We start from the raw sequence: 26,627 nt of genomic DNA, 5'->3' as shown, positions 1-26,627 counted from the left end.
TTATTATTATTATATCTTTCTTTTTTCACACATACTCAGGAACAAGTATACAGCATAGTGCATTGTTTCACCGAGGTTTACCACAAACCCTCTCTCCTCTGCTAATGATTGATTTTACTAGGTTTCCATTTAGTTCTTTAAACAACGGCGACTTGTTGTCTCTCTCGGCGCAACATGGCGCTACTCACACATTAGATAATCATAATTCCAATTACGATACACACATACGAGATTTTATGGACAATAATACAACCAATCTTAATTACAACTTTGATGCAAATGATCAATTTGGACAGCTCTCTACATCACATTATTTCACAGAACAACATTTCAAATCATCTATTACATCAGACAACACAAGCGAAAGTTTTTATCTTCTCCATTTAAATATTCGAAGTGCCAGTAAAAATTTTGATAAACTTAAATTATTCATAGATAACAACCGGTTTCCGAAATCTTCATTTATTGGTTTAACTGAAACATGGTTCTCTGATAATCCATGTTCCCTCTTCACACTCTCTGATTTTGATTTAATTGTTAATAATAGAACGCAAAGACCTGGAGGTGGTGTCGCTCTTTACATGCCACAACAATACGATTATACTCCTATAGCTGATATAACCATATCAAACGACTTTTTAGAAACCCTGTTTGTTGAAGTCACAAACCCCAAAGGCAAAAACTTAATACTGGGTGTATTTTATAGACCTCCTCAATCAAATACCAACGCATTTTTAGAATCTCTCAATGAAATTTTATTAAATCCTGTTTTGAAAAATAAAGATTGTTTCTTCATGGGTGACTTCAATATCAACTTAGTAAATTGCAATTCTAACAGTACCTCTCAGGAGTTTCTTGAAATGTTTCTTTCCTATTTTTTTTTACCGCTTATCACTAAACCGACAAGAGTTACAAATAACTCGGCCACTTTAATTGACAACATTTTTAGCAATATAACTCAACAAATCCCCAAAGCCGGCATTATCATTAGTGACATCACTGATCACTTTCCAATTTTTGCTAGGTTATCTACAAATAAAGCTATATGATGAAAGAAACATTCAATACTCCATTTAGAAAAATAACTGATGACAATATAAACAATCTAATTAACGACTTAAAGACAACAGACTGGTCGAGTGTTTTTGAATCCACAGACGTTGATGACGCATACAACTTCTTCATTTCCAAGTTAACATCTTCTTTAGATACTCACGTTCCTTTTACTATCAACAGAAAATCAAATTATAAAAAGGTCCCACTCCCGTACCCTTGGATTACTAAATCACTTTTGAGATCAATCAACCGAAAGAACAAATTATACTATAAATACATATCCAAACCAAGCGACAAATCCCGTTCTAAATATACATCATATAAAAACACACTTACTTCTTTACTTCGTATTGCCAAAAAAGAATATTATACCTCCCAACTTGATTTGCACAAAAATGATATGAGAAATACTTGGAAAATTATAAATGGTGCGTTAAACAAAAAGAATAAAAGTTCCACTATATCAAAAATAAAAACACACAATACAATCACCGATGACAACAACTTAATAGCAAATGAGTTTAATTCATATTTTCCCAATATTGGCAACAATCTGGCAAGCAAAATCCCATTAACACATAAATCATTTAACAGTTTTCTTGACAACCCATAGCATTCCTAACTTCCCAATCAAGAAAATTATTTTAACTATCGTCGATCCTTTGGTGCACATATTAAATATTTCTATGAACACAGGGAAAGTACCTAATCTCATGAAAATAGCCAAAGTCATCCCTCTTTACAAAAAAGGCAACAATCAACTTGTTTCTAACTACCGCCCTATTTCATTACTCACCTCATTATCTAGAATTCTCGAAAAACTTATACATACACGTACAAGTACGTTTTTTGATAAGCATAATATCTTTTCTAACTCACAATTTTGGTTTCGCGAAAATCATAGCACTTCACATGCAATTCTGTATTTTATTGATAAAATCACTACTTCCATAGATAAAGGTTTTCATACTGTTGGTATTTTCCTGGACAAGGCCTTCGATACCATTAACCACAAATACTTCTTTATAAACTTTCTTTCTATGGTATTAGGGGGAAGGCATTGGAGTGGTCCAGGAGTTACCTAACAGATAGGTCTCAATTCGTATCAGTTAACAACGCTACTTCTTCTACTTTTCCTATCACATGCGGAGTACCTCAGGGTAGCTTACTTGGCCCTCTTCTGTTTATTACTTACATCAATGACATTAAAAAAAGTTCAAATTTACTAACATTCATACTGTTTGCAGGCGACTCGAATATTTTCTTTTCTCATGATATCGCAAATCAACTTGTAAGAATTGTAAACTCTGAACTCATACATGTAACTGACTAGATTAAGGCGAATAAACTATCACTTAACATGCAAAAGACGAATTATATGCTTTTTAGTAAAACACATACATTACCTGACAATCTCATTTTTGATAACACCGTTCTTGAAAATGTATCACAAACCAGATTCTTGGGTGTTACTATTGACAATAAGCTATCATGGAAACCACACATTGATATTATATGCAAAACAATTTCAAGAAACATCGGAATTATTAACAAACTCAAATATTTTCTTCCATCTCACACTTTACTTACATTATATCATACATTAATATACCATACATTAATTATGGCATTTTGGCATGGGGTTGTGCAATCCAAACACAATTACAAATGATACTGTTGTTGCAGAAGAAGGCCCTTAGAATAATTTTTCAAACTCATTTCAGATCACACACAGATGTCCTTTTTTTCCAAAATAATATTCTTAAAGTGAATGATTTATATCTTTTCCAACTCGCCCAATTTATGTATAAACTAAGTAAAAATGATCTCCCCACAATTTTTTCAAATATGTTTTGTAAAAACTCCTCCATACATGATTACCCAACGAGACAACGTAATTGTTATCATCTACCCCCAACCCGTACTCTTTTAGCAAAAAACTCTTTCGTCTTTTTTGGACCAGTGTATTGGAATTCACTGCCCAATGACTTTAAAGAATCACCAAGCATCAATATTTTCAAGCGCAAAGTTAAAAAGATGTTAATTTGTCAATACTCCACACCAACAAGTCTAGCTAATATATAATTGTAACTAAACGTATATACAACTAGCATTTAATTATAAAAAAAATTGTCTAATATTATATATTCTAAATAATGTCACTACAGTGTTCTATGACCTGTGCACCTGTCATGTTCCTCTTTTCATTTTCAGTTTTATTTGCACCACCCTTTCCTCCTCTCTCTTTCCTTTGCCTCCCTTTTCCACTCTTATAATTTATAGTAAAAAAAAATTATCATTATTATCGTTATCATTCCTATTATTCAAATACTTTCCACTTTTTGTTGTCGCTTATATGCTCTATTTTGGTATTTTGTAGATTATGTATTTTAATTTCGTTTTCCACCCGTCTCTTGTATATAGGTTATGTTAATTAGTATTGAAACTATGTTTAGGGACTTGCCTTTTTTACAAGCTCTGCTTTTCTTGGCAAGTCCCTCCGTTCAGATAATTTAATCTTCAATATTTGTTATGAAATGTTATAGAACTGTATGTATTGTTTTGCGTCTGTATTGTTTTGAACATGTATTTACACTGTACTTGGATTATATCTTTTGTTTGAACGGAAATAAATTAATATTATTATCATTATTATTATTATTTTTATTATTTATTTATTATTGTTATTATAATTATTATCGTCATTTATCATTATTATTATCTTTGTTGCTATCATTATTATTGTTATTATTATTATTATTGTTGTTGTTGTTGCTGTTGTTGTTAATATTATTATTATTATTACTATTAGCATGATTGGTGTCAGTGTGTATTCAAACGCTAAATCTTTGTCTTCCTGATGCCGTTTGTTTTAAATTTAAAAAACACAATAAGAAATGAAATTAGAAAGTTGAATACAATATAGGGCAGATGTTCTATCTAGCTTCGTAAACCCACACCACCCCCTCAAGAATTCGAAACTGTGTTACTCGTTAATGGATTTACGTCGAACTTAACTGAATACATTCATTTCCCGATTAATACCGTGTTTAAACGCTGCATCGGCTCGCGGGTTATCCTGAGTCGCGCTTTTTACGCTGCCCCAGATCGCCAATCAGAATCGGCTCGCGGGACAAAAACACAGATCAGTGGATAAAATTTACATCATGAAATGCGCGCTAATTGCCGGTGTAGAATCGGCTTTGTGTTTACACGGAGAAAATTTGCCGCTCGCGGTTCTGATCCTACTATTTTTGGCGGAGCAAAATTGCCGTGTCTGCACCGCGAGCAGGTGCAATTTAATCGCGTTTACACGCATAAAAAAGGCGAGTCTGCACCGGCTATCGGGTCTGCACCGCGAGCCGATGCACGTGTAAACACGGTATGTATCAAAATAAATTGGGTGCATGGCAAGGTAAAGTTGCCCTCTAAAGAATATTTCCACTTTCCTCATTTTCAAGGAGTGAAAATCAATTTACGTTTATTTCATCATCGAGATTAAATATGGGCTTGCTTGTACACCACGAATGCGTCCCAGTCGTTATTGAGAAGGACCGTCCCGTCATCTTTTCTCTCGGAGCACTGGTCCGAACCTAGCTTTTCAACTACCTCCCGATAGAGCGCAGAGGACGCTGTCCCACGGAGATCAATGATATGACTGAGAAAGTCGATGATGAGTTGTCCTTCCTTTGACCCCTCTTGGAAACAGCTGGTGATGTCCGCTTGCGATTTCTGGAGATTTTCCTCGAAAGGGATGTTGAGATCTGAGAGGTGTTTTCGGATATCGTTGGTGCCCGGATAGGGTCCGACGACGTCCTGTATTTGGGGGAAGCTGCTCCATACCTGTCTGAAACCTCCCATATCTGCAACGTGATATATGTAAAAATATTCAGGTTCAATGCATTTTAGTGTTTCATATCACGTAATTTAATGTAATATCATATCATATCGTGTAATATCATATATAACCTTGTTCCCGTTATGTAACCTGACACAATGCCATTCATACCGTGGACATTTGATGTCATTTGAGTTGTATTCATTTCATTTTCGTGAAACTCAAGTTTCATGATTCTTTATACGGCTGAAGGATGTCCCATTCAAGACCCAACTACGGTTTCATTTGTTTAGGGATTTTTTTTCTCATTCGATTGAAATTTAATGGAGTCAATATAGATAATAAAATAGATGCTAAAGATAAAACCAAATCTTTATTTAAAACCTCTATCGGTCGTTGAACATTTTTTTAAATAGACCTTATCCACTGACGTCATCACGCCACCATCTTAGATGCTGAAGCAATTGCCTTGCATGCATTGGCGATCTGCAGATGGCGTATCTGTGACAACTCCGTTTACGCGTATTCCTATATCCTCTGAGGGGGGCGCTTTAAGATAATGACGTCATATGCATAGGGTCTGTACCAAAGACGCTATAATACATTTGTACTCACCAGAGAGAGTGGTTATCAGCATAATTCCACCATCCTCCAAGCAGCCGTAGAGATATCGCAGAGTATCATTAATGTCGTCAATGTAGTAAATGGATTGGATCGCGCTGATGAAGTGGTATTTGGGCGGGCAATCGCCCTCTTGTTCACGATATTTGCCAAAGACCATTTGACGCATGTCAAAATCGATGCCACTGAATTCGGACTTGGTCTCCTCTAGGGCAGAGCGGTAGATCTCAAGCTGTCTTTTCGCGGGCTCCACCACTACGTTTCGGACAGACTTGAAATGGGTATTGATGCTTGCTGCCAGTTTCCGGTCCATCTCCCCTGATAAAAGAAAAACACGAGAAATGATAAATGATTATATAAGGACGGAAGATTTTAGAATGTAATGGCATGGCTGTCGGAGCAAATAACCAGGTGAATGTTTCTCAAAGGTGTTCGTAAAGCTACTCATGACATCACGCATGACAAGATTGGAACTAGACCAAAAGCTTCGGACTTTTATTGGTTGTTCCGCTGAACTCCGTTGGCTCCACTCACCAGGGACTCAATGACCATATGTTTTGGAAGCGCATAGAGACGTTATTCATGATGTGCTATGCGCTATACAAGAACTGACTTTTATTATTATCATTATTGAGGTAGCAAAATAATGTTGTTACTCGTTTTCTATGACAATGCGGAGCCCAGGATCCCGTCTTACAAAGAGTTACGATTGATCCAATCAATCTCCAACTGTATAGAAATCCATCCATATCATTTTTTTTTCTGCAGAAAATTTGCACTCTTCTTTGTAAACAAAGAGGATCACACAGAATCTTCTAGAGAAGAATGAATATATGAGTATACATCCTTATCTACAAAATATTTTGAACAAATTTGTATTTTGGATGTTGACATTGTTGGCCGTCCATAGTTGTGATTGATCGGATCAATCGCAACTCTTTGTATGACGGGGCCCTGGTATCACTGCTGAAAGTGCCAGTTTTCTTTTCTCTCCCCTGCACATGAAATTAAATGACGTCATTTTTTGGGGGGAGCAACGTTATAATGTTCCTTTACTAATATACCCTTTGGTATAGGGGAGAGCGGGGCGAGTCGGCCCCATTTTTTCACGCTTTTCTAGAATCGTCATTTCTTTAGCAGGAAGGTCGTGCTTTACGATGTGTAAAGGTCTATAGGTAATGTCCACCTATTACCTTATTTTCGGCGAGGACACGCATACAGTTTTTGACAAAAACGGGCCGTAAACTGGTAAAGAAAATTTTCGCTGCTGGGCGAACCTGCCCCACCCTGGGGCAAGTTCGCCCGTTTAGCGGGGCGAGTCAGCCCATAGGGAAAAACAGTGAAACAAAGTGATGTGTTCAAAGACACCAAATTTTTTTCTTATATCATGATTTACCACATATACCGACATTTTGCATGTCATGTCATGTTTATGAAGATATTCTTGTAGGCCTATTACATGTATGTAGATAAAAGTAGGGCGCGGACCTGCCCCGTCGCAAAATGAGCGAACTAGCCCAGCGGGCCGCCATTTTCTTTTTTTCTTGATTTTTTTTTCAAAATGTACAACATCATGTTGAAGTATCAAAGGTCTGTTTCAGTAAGTAAATATCACACCTTTCTAGCAAAAAAAAAATGTTACTGCATTCATTGGTGTCTATAGGAAAATACAAGAAATTTGACAATTTTTTTTTTACAAAATGGCCTCGAAATGGACGAGTCGCCGAAATTTTCTGGAATTCCGAGCAGATGAGGGAGATGACCTCTCGCCAAGGTTGCTACCTTTTGGTAGGTTGATATTACATCATCAACAATACATCTATCCAATCACAGCAGAGGGGGACTTGCCCCTTGGGGCGGATTAGCCACGCTCTCCCCTACTCTTTTAATTGATTACTGATCTTTTCCCCCACTCGGCTGATATGCTTCCTCGCATGAAAATAATGGCATGTTATTTTTTAAGAGTATGTGGGTGATGGTAAAACAGGCGTGGAAGATACTCTTAATCTTTTAGTTCCTGGTGTCAAGTTACTGGATTTATGTATTTTGGTATATGATTATAGTACATACGTAACTATTTAAATACAATGAGGACATATAAAGTTCATCTTTATCACGGTATATTTGGCTCGGTACTTACCCGATCCGGTCCCGATTCCGAGCATGTTAATTTGTGTTTCTGCCGAGAAGCTCTCCCTCAATTTCTCCAAAACCATTTTGGGGAATACTTCCTCGGCCCACTTAAGCAAGTGCGAAAACTTGTTGCTCTTCTTTGCATAGGCCTGGAACATCTTGGTGTAATAGTCCGGGTCAGTTAGAATAGACTTCATCTTCGTATTTTCCACACTGTAAAAACTGTGGTGTTAAAACTGACACCAGTGGGTGCTAATAGAGGACCACACCCTCTGGTGTTAAAATTACACCTTAGAGATTGAATATAACACCAAAGAGTGTACGTGTAACAACCAAAGGTGTTGCAATAACACCTATAGGTGCTAAACTAACACTGTCAATTTAAAACCGGTGTAAAATCACTGGTGTGGTCCTCTATGTACACCGGTTAACACCGCAGTTTTTGCTGTGCATGATTTCACAAATATGATCAAGTTTTGTCTGAAGAAAGAATCCTTATTGTAGTATTGAGAGATAGGTATAGGGGCCTATGGAATCAAGTTGAAGAGTGGCGAGAAAGAAATGGATCGCCAGTCGGATCGGCCGCTCATCTTCATCGACCTGTAACCATGACCCAGGGTCCCTTTCTGCTACACCATTTTTTATTCAATAGGCCTATATAATATGACTAACCAACCGGGCAATCAACAGACGTATACCTAGACGGGGCCAAGGTCTTTGATGACTATGAATCTTTTTTTTTTTTTTTTTTCAGAGGAGGAAACCTAGGAAGGTCGACCCCAGAATCTCGCTATTATATTCAGTCTCATGATAATAATGTTATCCAGTCAAATATGTGAACCATTCATCAGTGGCCTAGGCTATAGGCGATACAAATGCATTGTCCGTGTAGATATAAGCAGGGGCGGATCCAGGATTTTCCAAAGGAGGGGGGGGGGGCACATTTTCCCAAGAGGGAAAAAGGCCTTCGCTTTGAAAGGGGGGGGGGGCACACTTCTGTATTGACGTTATTTTTACATTACAAATTGTAATTTTGCCTCTCAAAGGGGGGTGGGGGGGTGCACGAGCCGGCTTTATCCCACTGGATCCGCCAGTGGATATAAGTCTTGTAAGAATGAAACGAAACAATTTTGATAGATACAGAATTAAACAAGCACACGCTCTCTAAACGAGTAGCGTAATGATCCGAAAATTTTTAGTGTCCAGACATAGTGTAGCGGACAAGCTTTCCAAAAACATACAAAAATGCGAGTGAGCGAAGCTAGCGAAAAATGAAATCTTAATGCAAAAATATAATTCATTGAAAATTTTTGATATGATATTCAGCAACTAATATCATATCTCATCCGTTTCCCTTTCATTTTTCTCCATCTTTTGCTCTTTGGTGGTGAAAAGATTGCCGGGCCCATTAGTCAGGCAGCATATATCATGATTAACCGGCTACTTCGAAAAATTGGCTAAGTCTGATTTTTCACTTTCATGTGTTTGGTGACATCACAAGGAACAACTTTCAACTTGGTGACAAATTTCTAGTGGTCATCTTGACCATTTTAGGAGTCAAAATGGGGTCAATATGGGTCAATTTTGGAAATTGCACCGATTGTGTCAAGTCATACATCAAATTGTTTGTCTTGTTATACTGAACAAGAAATTGTACACAACCATATACTCTTGACCTCCCGTTAAAAAGATATGACCGGAAATGTCAAAGGGTCAATGAACTTTCGGTAAATGGCAAATTACACTGAGGGTGTTAAGAAGCTCATTTTGCCGTGTTTTTATGCATGTGTGGACTTGTTCATTTTTTATTTTGATAAGTCCATCGTCAGAAGTCCTTATATCCAGAAGATATAAAGGGTCAAGACAAGGTCAGGGAAAGGTCGAAAGATCAACAAACTTTCATTGGAAGCCAAAATACACTAAAAGCGGTTAGAATGTTAGAAGTCTTATTTTTCGTGGGTTCTTTATTTTGAAAAGTCTCTATCTAAGAAGACATTATAAACACAGTGAAAATAAAATAGCACGTTGTTTAAGCCTGTCACTCTAACAGGTTGTTTAAACTGTTTTGTAATTGTTTAAACTTTTTAAACAACTTAATTGTTTAAAAAGTTTAAACAGTTGTTTAAAAAGTCTAACCATTTGTTTAAAAAGTTCAAACAGTAGTTGTTAGAGTGACGGGCTTAAACAACGTGCTTAAAATTTTAAACAGCGTTTTTACAGTGTATAAAGGGGTCAAATGTGCTTATTTAGGAACAAAATAGATCAACAGAGATATACACAGAATACATTCAGCGTGGTATCATGGTATTGCAGGAATACCTTGAAACGACTTGACAAACCCTAATACCCTTAAAATCTGTGCAAAAAAGTGCAACTATGGGCTCCAACTGCTCCTCAATTAATTCTTATGTGTGACGGTTATATTATTTCTGACAAAGAGGCAACATCGTGCAGGCATGCTCATTGTAGTCTTGGATGTCCATTATGCTGATGATATATTCTGACCATTACTCGATCTCTGGAGCCAAAAAAAGACTCCACCATTTATGGTGCATGTGCTGTTCTGAGCTTATCATGGGGGCCCTCTTGCATTTTGTAAAGTGAAATTTAAAGATATATTATTTTTCAGTAAAAATGCAAGTCTTCACAATTTTTTGGGAGGCAGCTGCCCCCCCCCCCCCGCTGCGGTATGGCTAAGGTTTACTTCAATGACATATTATGTAATTATTCTTTCTAGCAACATCAAGGTATACTTCAGCAAATAGGAAAAAACAAGAACGACAGAAGAACAAAAAAAAATCTGCATCTATGCACAGAACTGGTATTGAGTTTAGTTTCACGTTGTATGCTCTGGAAAAACACACTTGATAAAATTGTACAAGCCGTGTTAATGGCAGCACATAATCAGAAATGTGTAGTCCTTCTTGGCTCCAGAGATCGAGTAATGGTCAGAATATATCACATCACCAATGACTGACTACAATGAGCATGCCTGCACGATGTTGCCTCTTTGTCAGAAATAATATCTGTCTTGCGTTTGCGAAGTCTATGCAAATCCCCACGTCTAAACTGTATCACCTTCTACCTCAAAATAGGACTTGTCCATATCAGACTTGAAGCTCGACCGGAATAGTAGAGATGCGATGCACCTAAACTCTAAAAGAATTGATTACATGGAGTAGTTTTGTTTGTATATATCTTCCCCTATCATTACATGTATAATAATATCAAAATAAGAATGGCTGAGAATTCAAGAACTCGTCATTCATTGGACTCTTTAAATGTTTAAATCTTTTTAATGGGAGGTCAAGAGTATATGGTTGTGTACACTTTCTTGTTTAGTATAACAAGACAAACAATTTGATGTATGACCCGACACAAATTTCAAAAATTGACCCCTATTGACCCCATTTTGACCTCTCACATGGTCAAGATGACCATTAGAAATTTGTCACCAAGTTGGAAGTTGTTCCTTGTGATGTCACCAATCACATAAAAGTGAAAAATCATACTTAGCCAATTTGTCGAAGTAGATGACATATGCTGCCTGACTACATGGTTCTCATCTAAACGCAAGTGCACCAAATGCCATCCAATGGAATGATTGAATTCTGAAATTGTGCCTTATAGGCCTTAGTTATTTTAGGTCTGATGGTTGTAAGCTGTTTTCCTGGTTTATGCGATGTGCAAGCTGACCATATTAATGATAATGCCACATTTTCCTTTACCCTTGGGGACATATTCGCGATAAATTCATAACGACCATGGACACGAAAAGTTTTACGAAAAAAACTGGATAAAATAAAAGAAAAGAAAAACTGAGTCATATATGAAATAATTTTCAGAATATGTCCAAATCTGTCACAAAATTAGAATTTTTGCTATAAAAAGAGCAATGTTTGCTTGCTAACTTGCCTCGCTCCTAGCTTTCTAGAATTTTCTTTTATGTCTGAGTCCTTCAATTTTTGCCACATTAGGCCTTTGGTTGATACAGTGCGTCCCAGAAAAAAAAGAAACTGGGATTCCCACATCTTTTTTTATTCATAGGCAAATTAAGTTTGATATTTCCTTAAGATCATCATGATCATACAATTCAATGATCATACAATTCAATCATTATCATACAATTTAATCATACATTTTTATACCTAATATTTGACGAACACCGTGACTCCGCGCATTAGTGAGCAAGGCGGGTTTGAAATTTCGAAACCAGGTTGCGCAGAAAACGCCATGCTTATTCAACAATTGGCTCATAAGCATTTCCTTTGTATTCTTTGTTAAGTTTCTCTCACTGATCTCTGAAATGAGAGTGAATTCAAATCAACAGGTGAGTATCTGCACAAATCGTTTCTGATAGGCCTCAATATTTATTGTTTGTAATCTGCCATGCATGAATAATTTACTAAGCTGTTGGTCCCAAATTAAAGATGAAATTCCACTCTTACCATACGTATCAAATTCATAGCAAAAACACGTTTAATAATTGTGAAATCTATAATCTGAAAACGTTTTTTTTTTGGGGGGGGGAGGGGGGCTCTTTGTTCTTCTTTATTTTGTGGCGACAAGTACGAATCAGCTCAGACCTTCGGTTAAGCGAGTTTTCCTTATTTGTTGTGATGATTAACTTTTCCTATAAGCAAAGGTTGCAAGTCCCAATTCTTCGCATTGTCAAGGTGGATTTCTTCTTTATTTCCCATTTTAAATTGAAGTGTTCCCCTTTCTTTTTTCAGATCTCATATGTGATTAGAGAGTTCTGTTTCATTTTGGCATTTCTCGTTTCGAAAAGATTTTGTGTGATTTCTGAATCTTTCTTTGCCAAAGTTCCCTCTGCTAGGCCAAAATAAACTTTGTTGGTCGTATCTCAAATCGGTAGTGAATGAAGCATCTGTCAAACACGGCCAAAGAGATATGACCACCAAAGTGTATTTTGGCCTAGCAGCTAGGGGAAACTTTCAAAGGCGAGTCTGAACCGAACCGGCGCGGCGGCCAGTCACTCCAGAAATATACCTCGAAATTTGTTCAATCCATTGATATAATCTATCAGCCAAATCTCCTGCTTTAAAGCAAATAAGAACGAGCATTCTTGTATAGCATCAACTTAAGTCCTCAATTACTCAAATATTGTTTTGTTTGTTTTATTTTTTATTTCTGCGTTCACAATACATTATAAAAAATATTTACATTGTTTGTAATATACAAAATAATCCATATTATAAAATAGCAGCATTATTTCAAGCATCGCGATTGGTCAATACGCGTCACATGACATCCAACTTTTTTTGTGCACTGCACGGTAATGCAAAAGGTGTGCAACGAAAATTGACATTGCACGCTCAAGCAAACCAGTGCGGTAGAAGTCCAACAAAACTGTACTGTAACTTTTAAAAAAATTGTTTGTGTGTTGCTATTTTATAAAACAAATAATGCACATGCTCTGTCGTGCGTAAATTAAAGTAAATGCAGAGAAAGCTCGGTTTCTTCAGATGGAGCACACTGGGCACTCGCCGCAAGCGGCTCGTGCACAGTGCGGCACCTATCTAAAGAAACCTCGCGTGCTCTGCATTTCCACTAACGCACTCGGCTGCATGCATTATTTGTATAATGTATACATGGCTAAATATGGCTAGGCACCAACCCATAATGCAACATCCTGACCAGTATAGTCTTGCTATATCGTCACACTTGAATGATAACACACTAATTCACTACTCAGTGTATTTCATATCGCGATGATTATTCATTTTCCATTCATTCAAATAAAACATTTTCTTTCCTTAAAAAAATATTATTTGTCACAAAATAGTACCACATTTACCACATATACCACATTGTGGCGGATACGCAAGTATACACATACACAATACAAAAACAATTCGAGAAAGGAAATGAATTATTTTTTCCAAGACAAGTAGCAAAACATGTACTTCTCCCTCAAAACACTTCATTTTACAAATAGGGTAATTTTATTAGCTATGTTACTAAATCTAATGCAAAAAGCTATATTTTAAAACTATCATATTACACAGTCGATGAGAGATAGTTAGTTCACTCCCCTTTTGAAACCTATTTGCAATAAAGTATTAAACTTTGTTTCTTTGAATTACTCCTGGTATCGAGTAACCGAACAGCGACAAATCCGAACTTAACAGCACTCCGAGCTGTTCCATTTGAAGATCCGAAAGTGTTTCGTAATACTTTCTTAAGATGGCGTCCTTTGAACTATTTGTCGCATGTGCAGCTGTAATAAGTGATACCTTTGAAGAAGCATTGAATATCTTTACGGCCTGATCAAAATCCTCTGAGAATGATTCCATTTTGCCGATGTAATCATAATCCAGACACGGAGGGCAAACTTTATATTGCTCACGCCAATGGACATCTGTAATTCCACTGAGATAATAGTCCACGAATTCCTTGAATGTGACGTTGTATCTCTCTCCCGGTGTGGACGGATCGGGCATCTCAGCCGGAGAGTGGTTCCCAAACTTCCGGTGGATCTTCGGGTTGTGAATTCTTCGATGAGTCGGATTCCGATTCGGGTAGGTCTCGAGTCTGTCGCGGAATGCGGATAAAAGATGGGTATACGGGTTGCGTACGAATATGACGGACGTGTAATTGCGTAATATACGAATCCGCTCGTTCGGGCGAAACTGCCCGAGAACGCGGAGGTGCTTTTTGGCAGCCCATGAAATCTCTCGCGGACTCATGGTATTCGTTGAGTTGATCACGCCCTCTAGCGTCAAGAGAGCTCTAACCCAGTTGTTGCTGCCAGCTTTCGGGATAAGACAGAGATATATTCGGTATCTTTCAGAGACATAGATGTTTCGAAGATAGCTTATATTGCCAAGTATGTTACCAAGTTGATGGGTTTCGTCATCATAGAATCCGAGCGAAGAACACGCATGACGTTGTGTGTGTCGACGCAAAGTCTGTGTTAGTCCAGAAGTTTGCTATTGTGTTGAAGACGACATGCATTAAAAATGAAAAGAGACATAAAAGAAAAAGAGAGTAAAGGACAGGGTTCTATAATTATGAGAGCTATGAAAAAGGTCGTATTTAAAGCCGGCAAAGGCATAGACAACTTCAGCAACACATTCGCAGACGCACCATCACGCACGCACTCACCCTAAAATACAGGGGGGGGGGGAGGGGGTGGAGAGTGGGTGTGTGGAGAGAGTATGGGTGAATGGCATGGGGGGGGGGGTCTACCTACGCTGGTTTATTCAAAAGACTGACTTCTTGAAAATAATAATTCATAAGAATATCTGAAGTTTACTGGAAAGGCATTATAAAATACACTTTAAAATGTGAGATTTTCCCGACTAATCATTTGCGATGATATTTTTTTAACATCATCATTATCGTCGTCGTTGTCGTCATCACCATCATCGCTGTTATCATCATCATAGTTGTCATCATCGTCATTAGAATTATCATTCTTTTCTTTATTTATTTCTTCACAGTTTTTCAAGAACACATTTTATATCCAGATTCAATATTGTACACTTTTTCGAAAATATTGAAAATTTGAAACATCAAAAGAATCATGATGTATATCCAAAGATTGAATACTGATGGAAAAATTGGTGATTGAAGAATGGCCCGAAAGCATAGTAATAAAAAAAAATTATTTTCTCACATTTTTGTCAGCAGTAGTTCCTTGTAAAATCCAACCTTACCTGCTTTGATGGGCAGTAATTCTTCAGAAATAGTTTGTTGGACAACTGTGAAAGCATGTTTCTTGTTCCCAAAACACCATCTAAAATAATATAGTAAAAAAAATAATCAGTTAGCTATGGAAGCTTAAAAGTGCCACCGAGATGTTCAGATAATTATCTCGTCACATAAAATACAAGATCATGTCTGCATCTTGTAAAAGGGATGATAAAATGACGTGATCTTAGATCTCATCATGTCTACATCCCGTGGAGAGATGATCAGATGACAAGATCTTGGATCTTGTCATGTTCTGAAGAGTTTGTGAAATCGGATTGAGGTATAAGTGGATTCATTTTGAATATCCTGTATTTATCAATGATATGCGGTGTTGACTTTTGGGTTTCGCTTTCCTTTAGTTTCTTTTATTTCTATTTCTTCATTTTCATACAACTATTGTAATATCATAACACTTCATTGATAATGAACCAGTTCGTAGTTACCACATGGACAATTTTTATCAAAAGATCTTTCATTTATTTCGTTAGTCAAATTTCAAAGCAAGATATCATGAAAGCATGCCTTACATAGCAATGGGGATGCAGACATTGCGTAGAAATAGTGACCAGAATAGCACAACAATGAACACACGCGTAAGCATGTTGTTATAACAATATACTTGGCCAGCTGTTAAAAACCAGTCGCGAGTGGACGCATTGTTGTTGTTGTTTTTATCCAGTGAAAACGGACATTTCAAAAGAGCATATAAATAAATAATCAAGACAGCAAAGGCGGTGCTTATCTCATTGAAAATTAAACCACCATGTCAATTTAGTACAAATGACCTTCTTCTGATCATGCGCAGAATGGAACTACGAACTGGCTTAATGCTTTATTTTCATTTCAGAAATTATGTTTTCCATTCTTTTATTTTAACTGTTTTATCTATTTTTTTCTGTCTATTAAGAAATATTTCGTGTTCTGTTTCCTTTATTCCATCCACTTTACAAGGGCTCTTATTCCCGCACCTTTCGTCTCTATATGATACATATATTTGTTGATAGTTCAAATTGTCCAAAACATGCTGCAGTCACATTTCCCATACGGCCGCCGTACGGCGAGTCGAAATAAAAAGCAGCCGTACCATCTTACCACGCAAATGTAGCTGGTATACAAAATGTTAAAACGGCTCGACTAGCAGTGCAGTACGGCGGCCGTATACAGGGGCGGATCCAGCCTTCGCCAATAGAGGAAGGGGGGGGGGGGTGGAATTTTTTTTCAGCCATATTTTCCCCGATCGGCCGCTCGAAGATGATTTTTGGTTTCTTTGAAGGGGTTGTCCTAATAGTTACTTTTTAGCTTTATTCTTATTAATCATCATAAATATATAATACCAAAATCCTTGTTTATATAATGCGAGCGCGAAGTGCGAGCTAAATTTTTTTGAGATCTTATGTATGTTTTCCTAATATTTGAACATTCTGGGCAATGTTTGTTATCCTGAAAAAGATGTGTATGCAACTAAATAATTATTACGAACGCGAAGCGCGAGCAGAAATGAACTGATGGAAAAGGTACCCGTTAAAGACTGCATGCTGTTAGCCTTGAGAACGTTACATATTTTAAAAATCAAATAATGCCAGCGCGAAGCGCGAGATGAAAATTTTGACATTTTTACCCAAAGAATGTAAATTCTGAGCACTTTTTGTAACTTAAACAGAATAAGTATATAACTAAACAATTGATGCAAGCGAGAAGCGCGAGCGGAAAATTTCGAGATTTAGACCTACTGAACGAGACACTCTATTCATGTTTTGTAAATCATGAAAAGGATGAGTAATTGGGGAACTTCCTTACATTAATAATGCGAGCGCAAAGCGCGAGCAGAAAATTTTCATATGCGTTTTTAACTGATCGAAAAGGTACCTGTTAAAGACGGCCACTTAGCCATGAAGACATTACCTATTTCAGCAATCAAATAATGCGAGCGCGAACTGAAAAATTTGACATTTCTACATAATGAATGGAAAATTTTAATCAATTTTTATAATCGTAAACAAACTAGCTTTATAACTAATCGATAGATGCGAGCGCGAAGCGCGAGCGGATTTTTTTTGTCGAGATTTAGACCTAAAAACGGGACACTCTATTTATGTTTTGTAAATCATGAATAGAATGAGTAATAGGGGATCTTTCTACATTAATAATGCGAGCACAAAGCACGCTGATATTGTGATCTGAAACTGGATAATGATTTGAATAGAGAACAAGTTGAGTATCGAATAAACATGCGCGCGTGTTTCATATTTAGATCTAGAACATAAGCATTCTAAATACATCTTTTATCGTGAAAATCAAAGCGAGCGCGAAGAGCGCGAGCTTAAACTATTTGATATTCCGATCTGAAAAAAGAGTCAATTTCAGCTCCATATTTCAAGCACTTTGTAGAAAAATTGTGAGGTGGATATGGATCGCACTTAATAAAGAGCTGATATTTTCATTATTATTACTTTGAGTTTTGACATAGGACCGGCACATTTTTAGGACATCATATGAAAATGAAGACTGTCTTCCTATTCCTCTTGCTAAATGCGAGATGAAACAGAGGGATCAGTTATTAAATTAATATCTTATTCATCAATGCCTAATGAGGGCGCGAAATCTGATGATATGATGGCCTGAAAACTGGACATTTTAAGCACTTTTGTAATTATCACTAGGATGCATCAGTTAATATATATATTATTAACCATTAATGCGAGCGCAAATTGCGAGCCTAGTTGTTTTATACACTGTCATGAAAAGGGGATTTTAAGTAGTTTGTTGTATAATCAATATTGAGACATACATAACTCGCCAATCAAAATGCGAGCGTGCCGCGCTAGCTGATACGTTTTGACTATCAGACCTAAATAGGGATATTTTGACAACTTTATGGAATACACGAAAAGACTAGGTACCTGAGAAATCAAAATTTGCGAGCGCGCAGCGCGAGCAGAAAAAGTTAATATTCAGACCATAAAACTGACATTTTTACAGAGCCCTTTTTAAAAATCAATTTGTAAATCACACAAAATAATGAAAGTTCGATTTTCGAGATGAAATATGTTTTGTATATTGACTTCCAAACCTGATATTTAAACTTCATATTGAACAAGATATGTAAATCATCTAAAATGCAATGCGAGCACGAAGCGCGAGCGAAAATTTTATATAGTGACATGAAATATTTTCTTAATTATTTTCCAAGTCTTCCCCTCATCTTATTTTATTCACTCGTCTTCTTCCTCTTGATATGTTTCCCCCTCTTTTTCTCTCCTTTCTCCTCTCTCTTCCCGTCTATTTCTTTTTTTTTTCTATCTTTCCCCCTTTTTTTTGCTCCGCCTATGGTATAGGGAAAATCATTGACTGCAGAGTTAAAGCTAACTCCTGTGTCTATCACTAATATTGGCAAGAAGTTCGGCTTGCATACACGGGCAGCGCCAGTGGGGGTCGGGCAAGGACCATCCTTTTCTCAATCAAATTGTAGGGTGATATCCGGGGGGGGGGGCACTTCCATTGACGAGTGGATACCATGCGCGACCATGTGGTCTCGAAAAGCACCGCCCTGAACAAGTATTTTCTATATTCGGAAAATGCACCCCTTAACAAGTATTGGCGTGTAAAACCCTACCCTAAATTGGAAACAAAACGATACCTATTGCGGCAAGTATTCCCTGAATAGAACCCCTAAATCGGATTTATCATTACCTACATCACTGGGTTTAGTACGGCACACCTCGCGCAAATCGGACTCTAAACATGACTGTTGTTGAGGCAAAAAGTACATCCTTTACAAAACATTTAACTCTTTTCTAAACACGTAGCTTTCCTAGCGGGTCGCAGACCAATGGTGCGCGGTGGCCTTACACGGAGTAAGCTCTCTATATCGACCTCCCATTTTTTCAATCATGTTTCGATGGTTATAAATTGTATGAAATATTAAAGATACATGCAATAGTATAGTAAATTAGTTTGGTGATTTTTACACCCTTATTACGTTACGTACGCAACGTGCCCTATCTTGAAAAAGACATCCTTTTTACGTGTTTTGGGGGTCACGCATGGTATCCACTCGTCAATGTAAGTGCCCCCCCCCCCGGTGATATATATAGACTTACACGAACTTTACCTCTCTTTTTCATGCTCTCTTTTCTTATATCTTCCCTTTCATTTTCCCCTTTCTCTGCTCATCTCCCCCATTTTTGTTGCTGTTTCAATACATTAAAAAAAATCATAGGGAGGTCCCTGCCCCTAAACCTGCATGAGTACCCTCTCTACTTTCGCAATAGCTACGCGGACGCTTTCTGGAACGTCAGTAGAGAATCTATTGCCAAATGCCCTTCATCACTACATGAGGGCTTTGTCGAAAACTGGTGAATCAAGACAGCAGTCATGGCAGTGTTGCCCTCAGTGGACAATTTTTCGTCATGCATGCAGCTCCGAATCCGCATACATTCGTAATTCCGAAGCTTCGTTATTCCGAAGGTTCGGATATTCCGAAGGTTCGTTATTCCGAAGGTTCGTATTTCCGAAGGTTCGTAATTCCGAAGGTTCGTTAGTCCGAAAACGTAATGAGGTTCGTAATTCCGAAGGTTCGTTAGTCCGAAAACGAAGTGAGGTTCGTAATTCCGAAGATACGTTAATCCGAAAACGAAATGAGGTTCGTAATTCCGAAGGTTCGTTAGTCCGAAAACTAATGATTAACGAACCTTATTTCGTTTTCGGACTCACGAACCTTCGGAACAACGAACCTTATTTCGTTTTCGGATTAACGAACCTTCGGAACAACGAACCTTATTTCGTCTTCGGATTGACGAACCTTCGGAACATCGAACCTTATTTCGTTTTCGGATTATCGAACCTTCGGAATAACGAACCTTCGGAATAACGCCACAAATGTTCGGATTAACGAACCCTTTTACGTTTTCGGATTAACGAACATCGAGGTATAGGCAATTTACGTGTTTCGGAATTACGAACCGTCGGAATTACGAACCTTCGGAATTACGAAGTGTAACCCTCCGAATCGCCGGACGAAACTGCTTATCCGTTTCACCAATTTTCGACAAAACCTCCACTGAAGCTTTTCCTTGTGATTTGATCACTGCGACCACTCATCCGTTCTTTACATATCAGATTCAGCATAATCATTCGCCCGTGGTAATATTATAGACCAGTTCGTAGTTACTTCATGGACAATTTTGGTCAAATGACCTTTCATTTCTTTCATTATGATAGGCAGATTTCAAAGCAAGATATTACGTAAGCTTATTGCCTTACATAGCAGGATGAAGAAATTGAATAGACCAGGTGACTAGAATAGCACATCAATGAACACTTTATGAAGGTATTTGTTGCATTCCTACTTTGAATGCATATCATCAGGGGAGGAAATCTCTCCCAAAAGGTAGGGGGGACAAGGGGCTGGAAAATTGTTGACAAGCCCAAAAAAAAAAAAAAAAAGGTTATCACCCCAAATTTAAGGTCATTTTGACGAAAATAAATTTGACAAGCAAAAAAAAGAAAAAAGGGTTAGCATCCCAAAAGTAAGGTCATCTCGTCCTAAAATACATGTTTTATTTAGATTTTGAATGTCTTTGATGTATTTCTTACCATCAAAAAAGACCAAAAATAGTAGGGGGGACATTACATTAAATATTGTGTCCCCCCTACTATTTTGAGTAGGGGGGACACGTCACCCCTGTCCCCCCTGGGATTTCCGCCCATGGGGAAAGGTGGGGTAAGTTGTGACACTTTTTTTTAGAATTGATATGATTAATACTCTTGTTGAAATAAGTACCTCGCCTTAAAATTTAATTCTGATGAAATATTTTTCACCAGCAATGATCTGAAAACACACACCTCAATATATTTTGAAGAAAACCAAATTACATACCGTGTCGTCGTTCGTCTGTTCGAATCTTGTTGGTAATAATCACATATGTGGAAGCAGCTGCTAACACAATGAACAGTATAAAATTTCTTCTTCGTATGAAAATTCCCCGCATCTTCGTATCATTGTTTCAAATATCAACTATATAGAATAAAATGAGGGAAAAGGCACATGACACATGGAGATAAAAAAAGTTAAGAATTGAAGAAAAGAAATGAATGAAAACTAACATGAACCAAACGATGGCTTTTGTTTTGCTTCATGCAGTCGGAAAAGCTAACATCAATATACGCGTGGAATTGAATTTAATTGAATTGTGTTGTTCTGAAGAAACTGGAAGCAGTAGAAATACTATTTCGACTTGATAGTTATTTCATAAATACGATAATACGGAATACAGCAAAGATCGTTACTCACAATGAAAGTGTGTTAAGCAGGTTCTCAACCTGAAACCAAATCCTTAATTTCCCTCCAATTCTGTATGATTGTCAAACTTCGTAATACATAGGCCCCATGGATCACAATAAACTCTGATCTTATCCAATCATTGTCACATATATGTCATGTGACGCGTTAAGTTGTGTAGCATATGATTAATAATTGATGCTTAACAAAGTACGACACCCTTTCCCATTACAAGACTAAACGATAGCGACAAGTCATATTAAAGGAATAATAGCTACGACTAACCCAGCTGGCCGCACTGGTATTTCTGACTGCACTCATTCGCTAGATGCCCTGCCAACGAATTAATCAGCTATTTGATTAATACCATTTTTTTACAGTTTAAATACCAGGCGTGTAACGTAAATTGTAAAGAATTCAATTTAAGCAGTGGTTAAATTTCATTTAATTGAAAATAATTTTCAACCTGTAAAAATCTTTAAAAGTTTTCAATGATACTTATTAAAGTGACAGGCTTAAACATTGTACATAAAATAACCAGCGTTTTTACAGTGATAGAGTCGCCTATAAACGTTATATCTTTTTTTCCCAATAATCATAATATGGGGTGTGGACAAGCAAAAGTAACCTAAATATGGCATCTTTGTGTTGTCCTCAATGAAGAATAAAAAGAGATTGCCATCAGGTCGAGCGCTCTCTCAATTCGATATCCTTCTTCTGCTTCCCCTCACATATTCTACTCCTTAACTTACATTCAGTCTCTAACTGTGTAATGTTTAAAATTGTTGATTGATTGATGGAATGTATTTATTTCACTTCAAGTTCAACAAAACAATTACAAGATAATGCGAAATATAGTGTAAAATAAAATGGGAACCTTCTAGAAAGCCTGGCTTGTTATTGAAGGTTCCCGTAATTAAAATGGTATAAGTGACATAAATATAAATAATTTAAGATTTCTTTAACATATTTATAATTCATATATAACTTCAGGTAAAATAATAATAATGATAATAATAGTAATAATAATAATAATGTTAATAATAATAATAATGATAATAATGATAATAATAATAATAGTAGGTATTTGAAGAGCACCATCTAGAAACAATTTATTCCAAGGCGCATTTTTATTATTGCTACCCCGGCTTTAGCTCGAGCTTCCTTTCAGCGCTAGAGCATTCAAGGAATTAATCCTGCCGGGTACCCATTCACCTCACCTGTGGATAAATCTCTTGCTGAAGGAAAACACGCCATGGCTAGGATTCGAACCCACGACCCTCTGTTTGAAAGGCGAGAGTCAGAATCCACTATACCACGACGTAGTCTGCAGGCACAGACCCTCATTGGAACTTTGATCAACAAGTGTGCCTCCACGCAAAGACTAGCACATACAAAACTTGCTGTTCCAATACAGGGTCTGCATAATCTTCCAAAAATCAATTCTCACGCTCCAAATCTGGCCCCACCTCCTTCTTTCAGAGTCACTTTCAATTGGCTAGTAAACATTGTCAATCAGCCTCCCAGGGGAACTGCTACCAGTGGCCAGTGAGAAGATAATTGATAACTCAGATAAGATTTAGCCAGTAGTTAATCCAACATAAACAATGTCCCATGCCCAGAAAACCCTCCAGGGATCTTGTGGTCTACATCCAAATGCAGAAATGAATAGGTCCATGATAATACCATGGACCATGGACCTACTATAGGAAATAGTCACACATCCCTGCTAGAACAAATCTTCCAGGAAGTACACGTAAGCTATAGAAATGTATATTTCTTGTATTGGCCCATTATAGTTTGTTCCAATACCAATAACCAGTTTCTTTATATCTTTCTGTTGGGTCATTTTTCACTTTATATAGGTCGGAACTTTCTTCATGTATTTTATTAGCCCTATAATAGATTATGAATATAGCTAAGGATCAAGGACAAGTTCACCCAACAAAAAGTTGATTTGAATAAAAAAAAGGAAAATCCAACATTTTATAACACTGAAAATGTCCTCAAAATCGAATGAAATAAGAAAGTTTAAAGGACAAGTCCACCCCAACAGAAAGTTGATTTGAAAAAAAGGAGAAAAATCCAACAAGCAAAACGCAGAAAATTTCATCAAAATCGGGTGTAAAATAAGAAAGTTATGACATTTTAAAGTTTCGCTTAATTTCACAAAACAGTTATATGCACATCCTGGTCGGTGTGCAAATTGGCAGACTGATGACGTCACCCACTCACTATTTCTTTTGTATTTTATTATATGAAATATGAAATATTCTAATTTTCTCCTCCTTGTCAAGTGAAACAAAGTTTATTTTCTCCCTGAACATGTGCAATTACCATTATTTTAACAGTTTATGGTTAAGTTAAGTTGGTCCTTATTGTCAAATCTGTAAAATTTGAGATATTGTATTATTCAAACAATAAAAAACAAAAGAAATAGTGAGTGATGGACATCATCGACTCTCTCATTTGCATATCGCTGAGTTGCGCATTGAACTGTTTTGTGAAAAATAAGCAAAACTTAAAAATGTCATAACTTTCTTATTTTACATCCGATTTCGATGAAATTTGCAGCGTTATGTTTGTTTGATTTTTCTCTATCGATTAAAATCAACAATTTTCTGGGGTGGACTTGACCTTTAATTTCACATACAGTTTTCCACATCCTGGTCCGATTTGCAAATGAGACTATCCACTTTTTTGCATTTGATTATGTGAAATATTCTAATTTTCTCCTCATGTCAAATGAAACAACGACCAATTTCTCCCTGAACATGTTGAATCAGCTTTTTTATTACTATGGTTCAGTTAACTTGGTCCTTATTGCACAATTTAAACAATAACAAACAAATGAAATAGTGAGTTAGGGTTATAAACTGTCTCGTTTGCATCCCAGGTGTGCATGTCACATCACTGTTTTGTGAAAAATAAGCGAAACTTTAAAATATCATACATTTCTTATTTTACGTCCGATTTTGAGGAAATTTTCAGCCTAGCTAGTTTGATTTTCCTCTATTTATTCAAATAAAAAAATAGGGTGGACTTGACCTTTAAGATTACATATAATTTGCACGAAGTCCATTTCTCTTTGGCTCTCATTTTTCTTCCCTATTCTCCACATTTATTTGATTCTATCTCATTACTCCTTAATCCCTTTTCTTTTTTCTAGTTAAATATTATTACATCTTTAATTCCAATCTGTCATTACAGCCAGGGCTGTTGGCAACAGAAAACTGTGTGCAGGTTATAAATAGTAAAATTAAATTCAAATACTTAAAAAAAAACAGTGAAGACTTTATATTCACAACTCAAAATGGCATGTAAAATGAGAAAGACAATGATGTCCCTCATTTTATACTTTTTCTTTCTTCTTCTTTCATTAAAAAATAGTTTTAACGATATTTCAATGTTTACATATTTGACATAAAAGACCAACTTGACTGAACATATTAAATGTTAGTACCATGGCAATGCCACATGTTTAGAAGAGAAAATTTTGCTTCACGTGACGATGAGGAGAAATTTGAAACATCAATAGTCAATATATTAAAATACCAAAAAAATAGTGAGTGATGTCGTCAGTCCCCTCATTTGCATACCGACCAGCAGTGGCGTACTGTGGGTCACGGCATTGGGGGGGGGGGGGGCACCAGCAACAATTCTGAGCAACTTAGTGAACGCGCTTCGTATGTATCTAACTGATCAAATAATGCGAGCGCGAACTGAAAATGTTGGATATTCAGACCTAAAAAGGGACTCAAATTTTTGTAATCATTATACGTACCTGTCTCACTAAACAATGCGAGCGCGAAGCGCGAGCTGAAATTTTTGTATATATTGACCTCAAACAGGGAGATTTTAAGGACTATATTTTAGGAATCCATTTAGAGTATACATATCTCACAATAGTCATCTAATGCGAGTGCCAAGCTCTTGCTGATTTTTTAAGCACTTGTCATGCTTGTAGTAATTGTAATCATCATTATACGCATCTCACTAATCAAATACTGCGAGCGCGAAGCGCGAACTGAAAATTTTGGATATTCAGACCTAAAAGTGGACATTATAATCAAATTTGTGTAATCATTATACGAAGAGCGAGCTGAAAATTTTTTACATTCAGATCAGAAAAAGGGACATTTTAAGGACTGATTCTATAGGAACTCATGGAGGGCAGTTATACCTCACCAATCCACTAATTGCGAACGTAAGCACGGACAGGAAATGTTTTATATTAAGACCTTAAAATTGGGCAATCGCTTTAAGTAGTCATGAAAAAGAAGCATACTATTGTGCATAAAACAATATCTCGAAGTGCGAAAAAATATATTTGGTGTACATTGACTTGAAAACGGGAGGTTTTAGTACAACAGGATTAGATATCTTCTTAAACAGACAATGCGAGCACCAGGAACAATGAAGACATAGGCCCTGACTTAATGTTTCATAAAGTTATGAAAAAGATATTTCTTATGTAATATAACATAACATAATTATAATTTAACAAAACATCATAATGAACAATAATTTCTTCTTTCCCATTACGTTTCTCTTCCTTTCTCCCTCTTTTTCTCCTTTTCCCCGCTTTTTTTTTTTTTTTTTTTTGGGGGGGGGGGGTCAGCCGATTGGGGGGCACGTGCCCCCCCTCCCGTAGTTACGCCACTGCCGACCAGGATGTTCACACAATTGTTGTGAAATACATCACAACTCCCAGGTGAAATGAGGCAAACATGTAAATTGTTATCACTTTCTTTTTTTCAGCGTTATGCTTGTGGGATTTTTCTCTTTTTACTCAAATCAACTTTGCTTATAATAAAAAATTGCACATTCACATCGATTAGGATGAAAATAAGGTACCAGTAATAAAGAAAATAAAAAATAAAGTTATAATGTAGGCAGTGGAAGCATGGGCGGGGCATAAGGATGAGTCTACACTAAATTTCTGGTGGGGACATCCCTCCTAAACAAAAAGGAAACCTA

General features: G+C 36.8%; 2 protein-coding genes across 4 annotated transcripts; both read right to left on the bottom strand.

The window, feature by feature from the left end:
• On the bottom strand, positions 1-8,192 carry LOC129277206 (histamine N-methyltransferase B-like). 3 transcript variants are annotated; one of them, XM_064110557.1, is made up of 4 exons: positions 8,021-8,192; positions 7,656-7,870; positions 5,510-5,833; positions 1-4,919 (listed from the first exon to the last, which is right to left on the bottom strand). In XM_064110557.1, exons 2-4 carry the CDS (start codon positions 7,843-7,845, stop codon positions 4,555-4,557), a joined length of 879 nt encoding a protein of 292 aa, XP_063966627.1. In that variant the 5' UTR covers positions 7,846-7,870; positions 8,021-8,192; the 3' UTR covers positions 1-4,554. The 3 variants fall into 3 exon arrangements, with proteins under 3 accessions (XP_063966627.1, XP_063966628.1, XP_063966625.1); XM_064110558.1 differs by having other exon boundaries at positions 7,656-7,861; XM_064110555.1 differs by having other exon boundaries at positions 7,656-8,192.
• A 4,607-nt stretch (positions 8,193-12,799) lies between these two features.
• On the bottom strand, positions 12,800-21,385 carry LOC129277209 (carbohydrate sulfotransferase 9-like). The gene is made up of 3 exons (XM_064110619.1): positions 21,246-21,385; positions 15,331-15,410; positions 12,800-14,601 (listed from the first exon to the last, which is right to left on the bottom strand). The coding sequence occupies exons 1-3, from the start codon at positions 21,355-21,357 to the stop codon at positions 13,732-13,734; spliced, it is 1,062 nt and encodes a 353-aa protein (XP_063966689.1). The 5' UTR covers positions 21,358-21,385; the 3' UTR covers positions 12,800-13,731.
• Between the last annotated feature and the right edge of the window lie 5,242 nt (positions 21,386-26,627).

The sequence above is a fragment of the Lytechinus pictus genome, chromosome 15, assembly GCF_037042905.1.
Source record: "Lytechinus pictus isolate F3 Inbred chromosome 15, Lp3.0, whole genome shotgun sequence".
NCBI lineage: Eukaryota > Metazoa > Echinodermata > Echinoidea > Temnopleuroida > Toxopneustidae > Lytechinus > Lytechinus pictus.
Note: the sequence above shows the minus strand (reverse complement) of the source record. Positions and strands in the feature narration are given on the sequence as shown.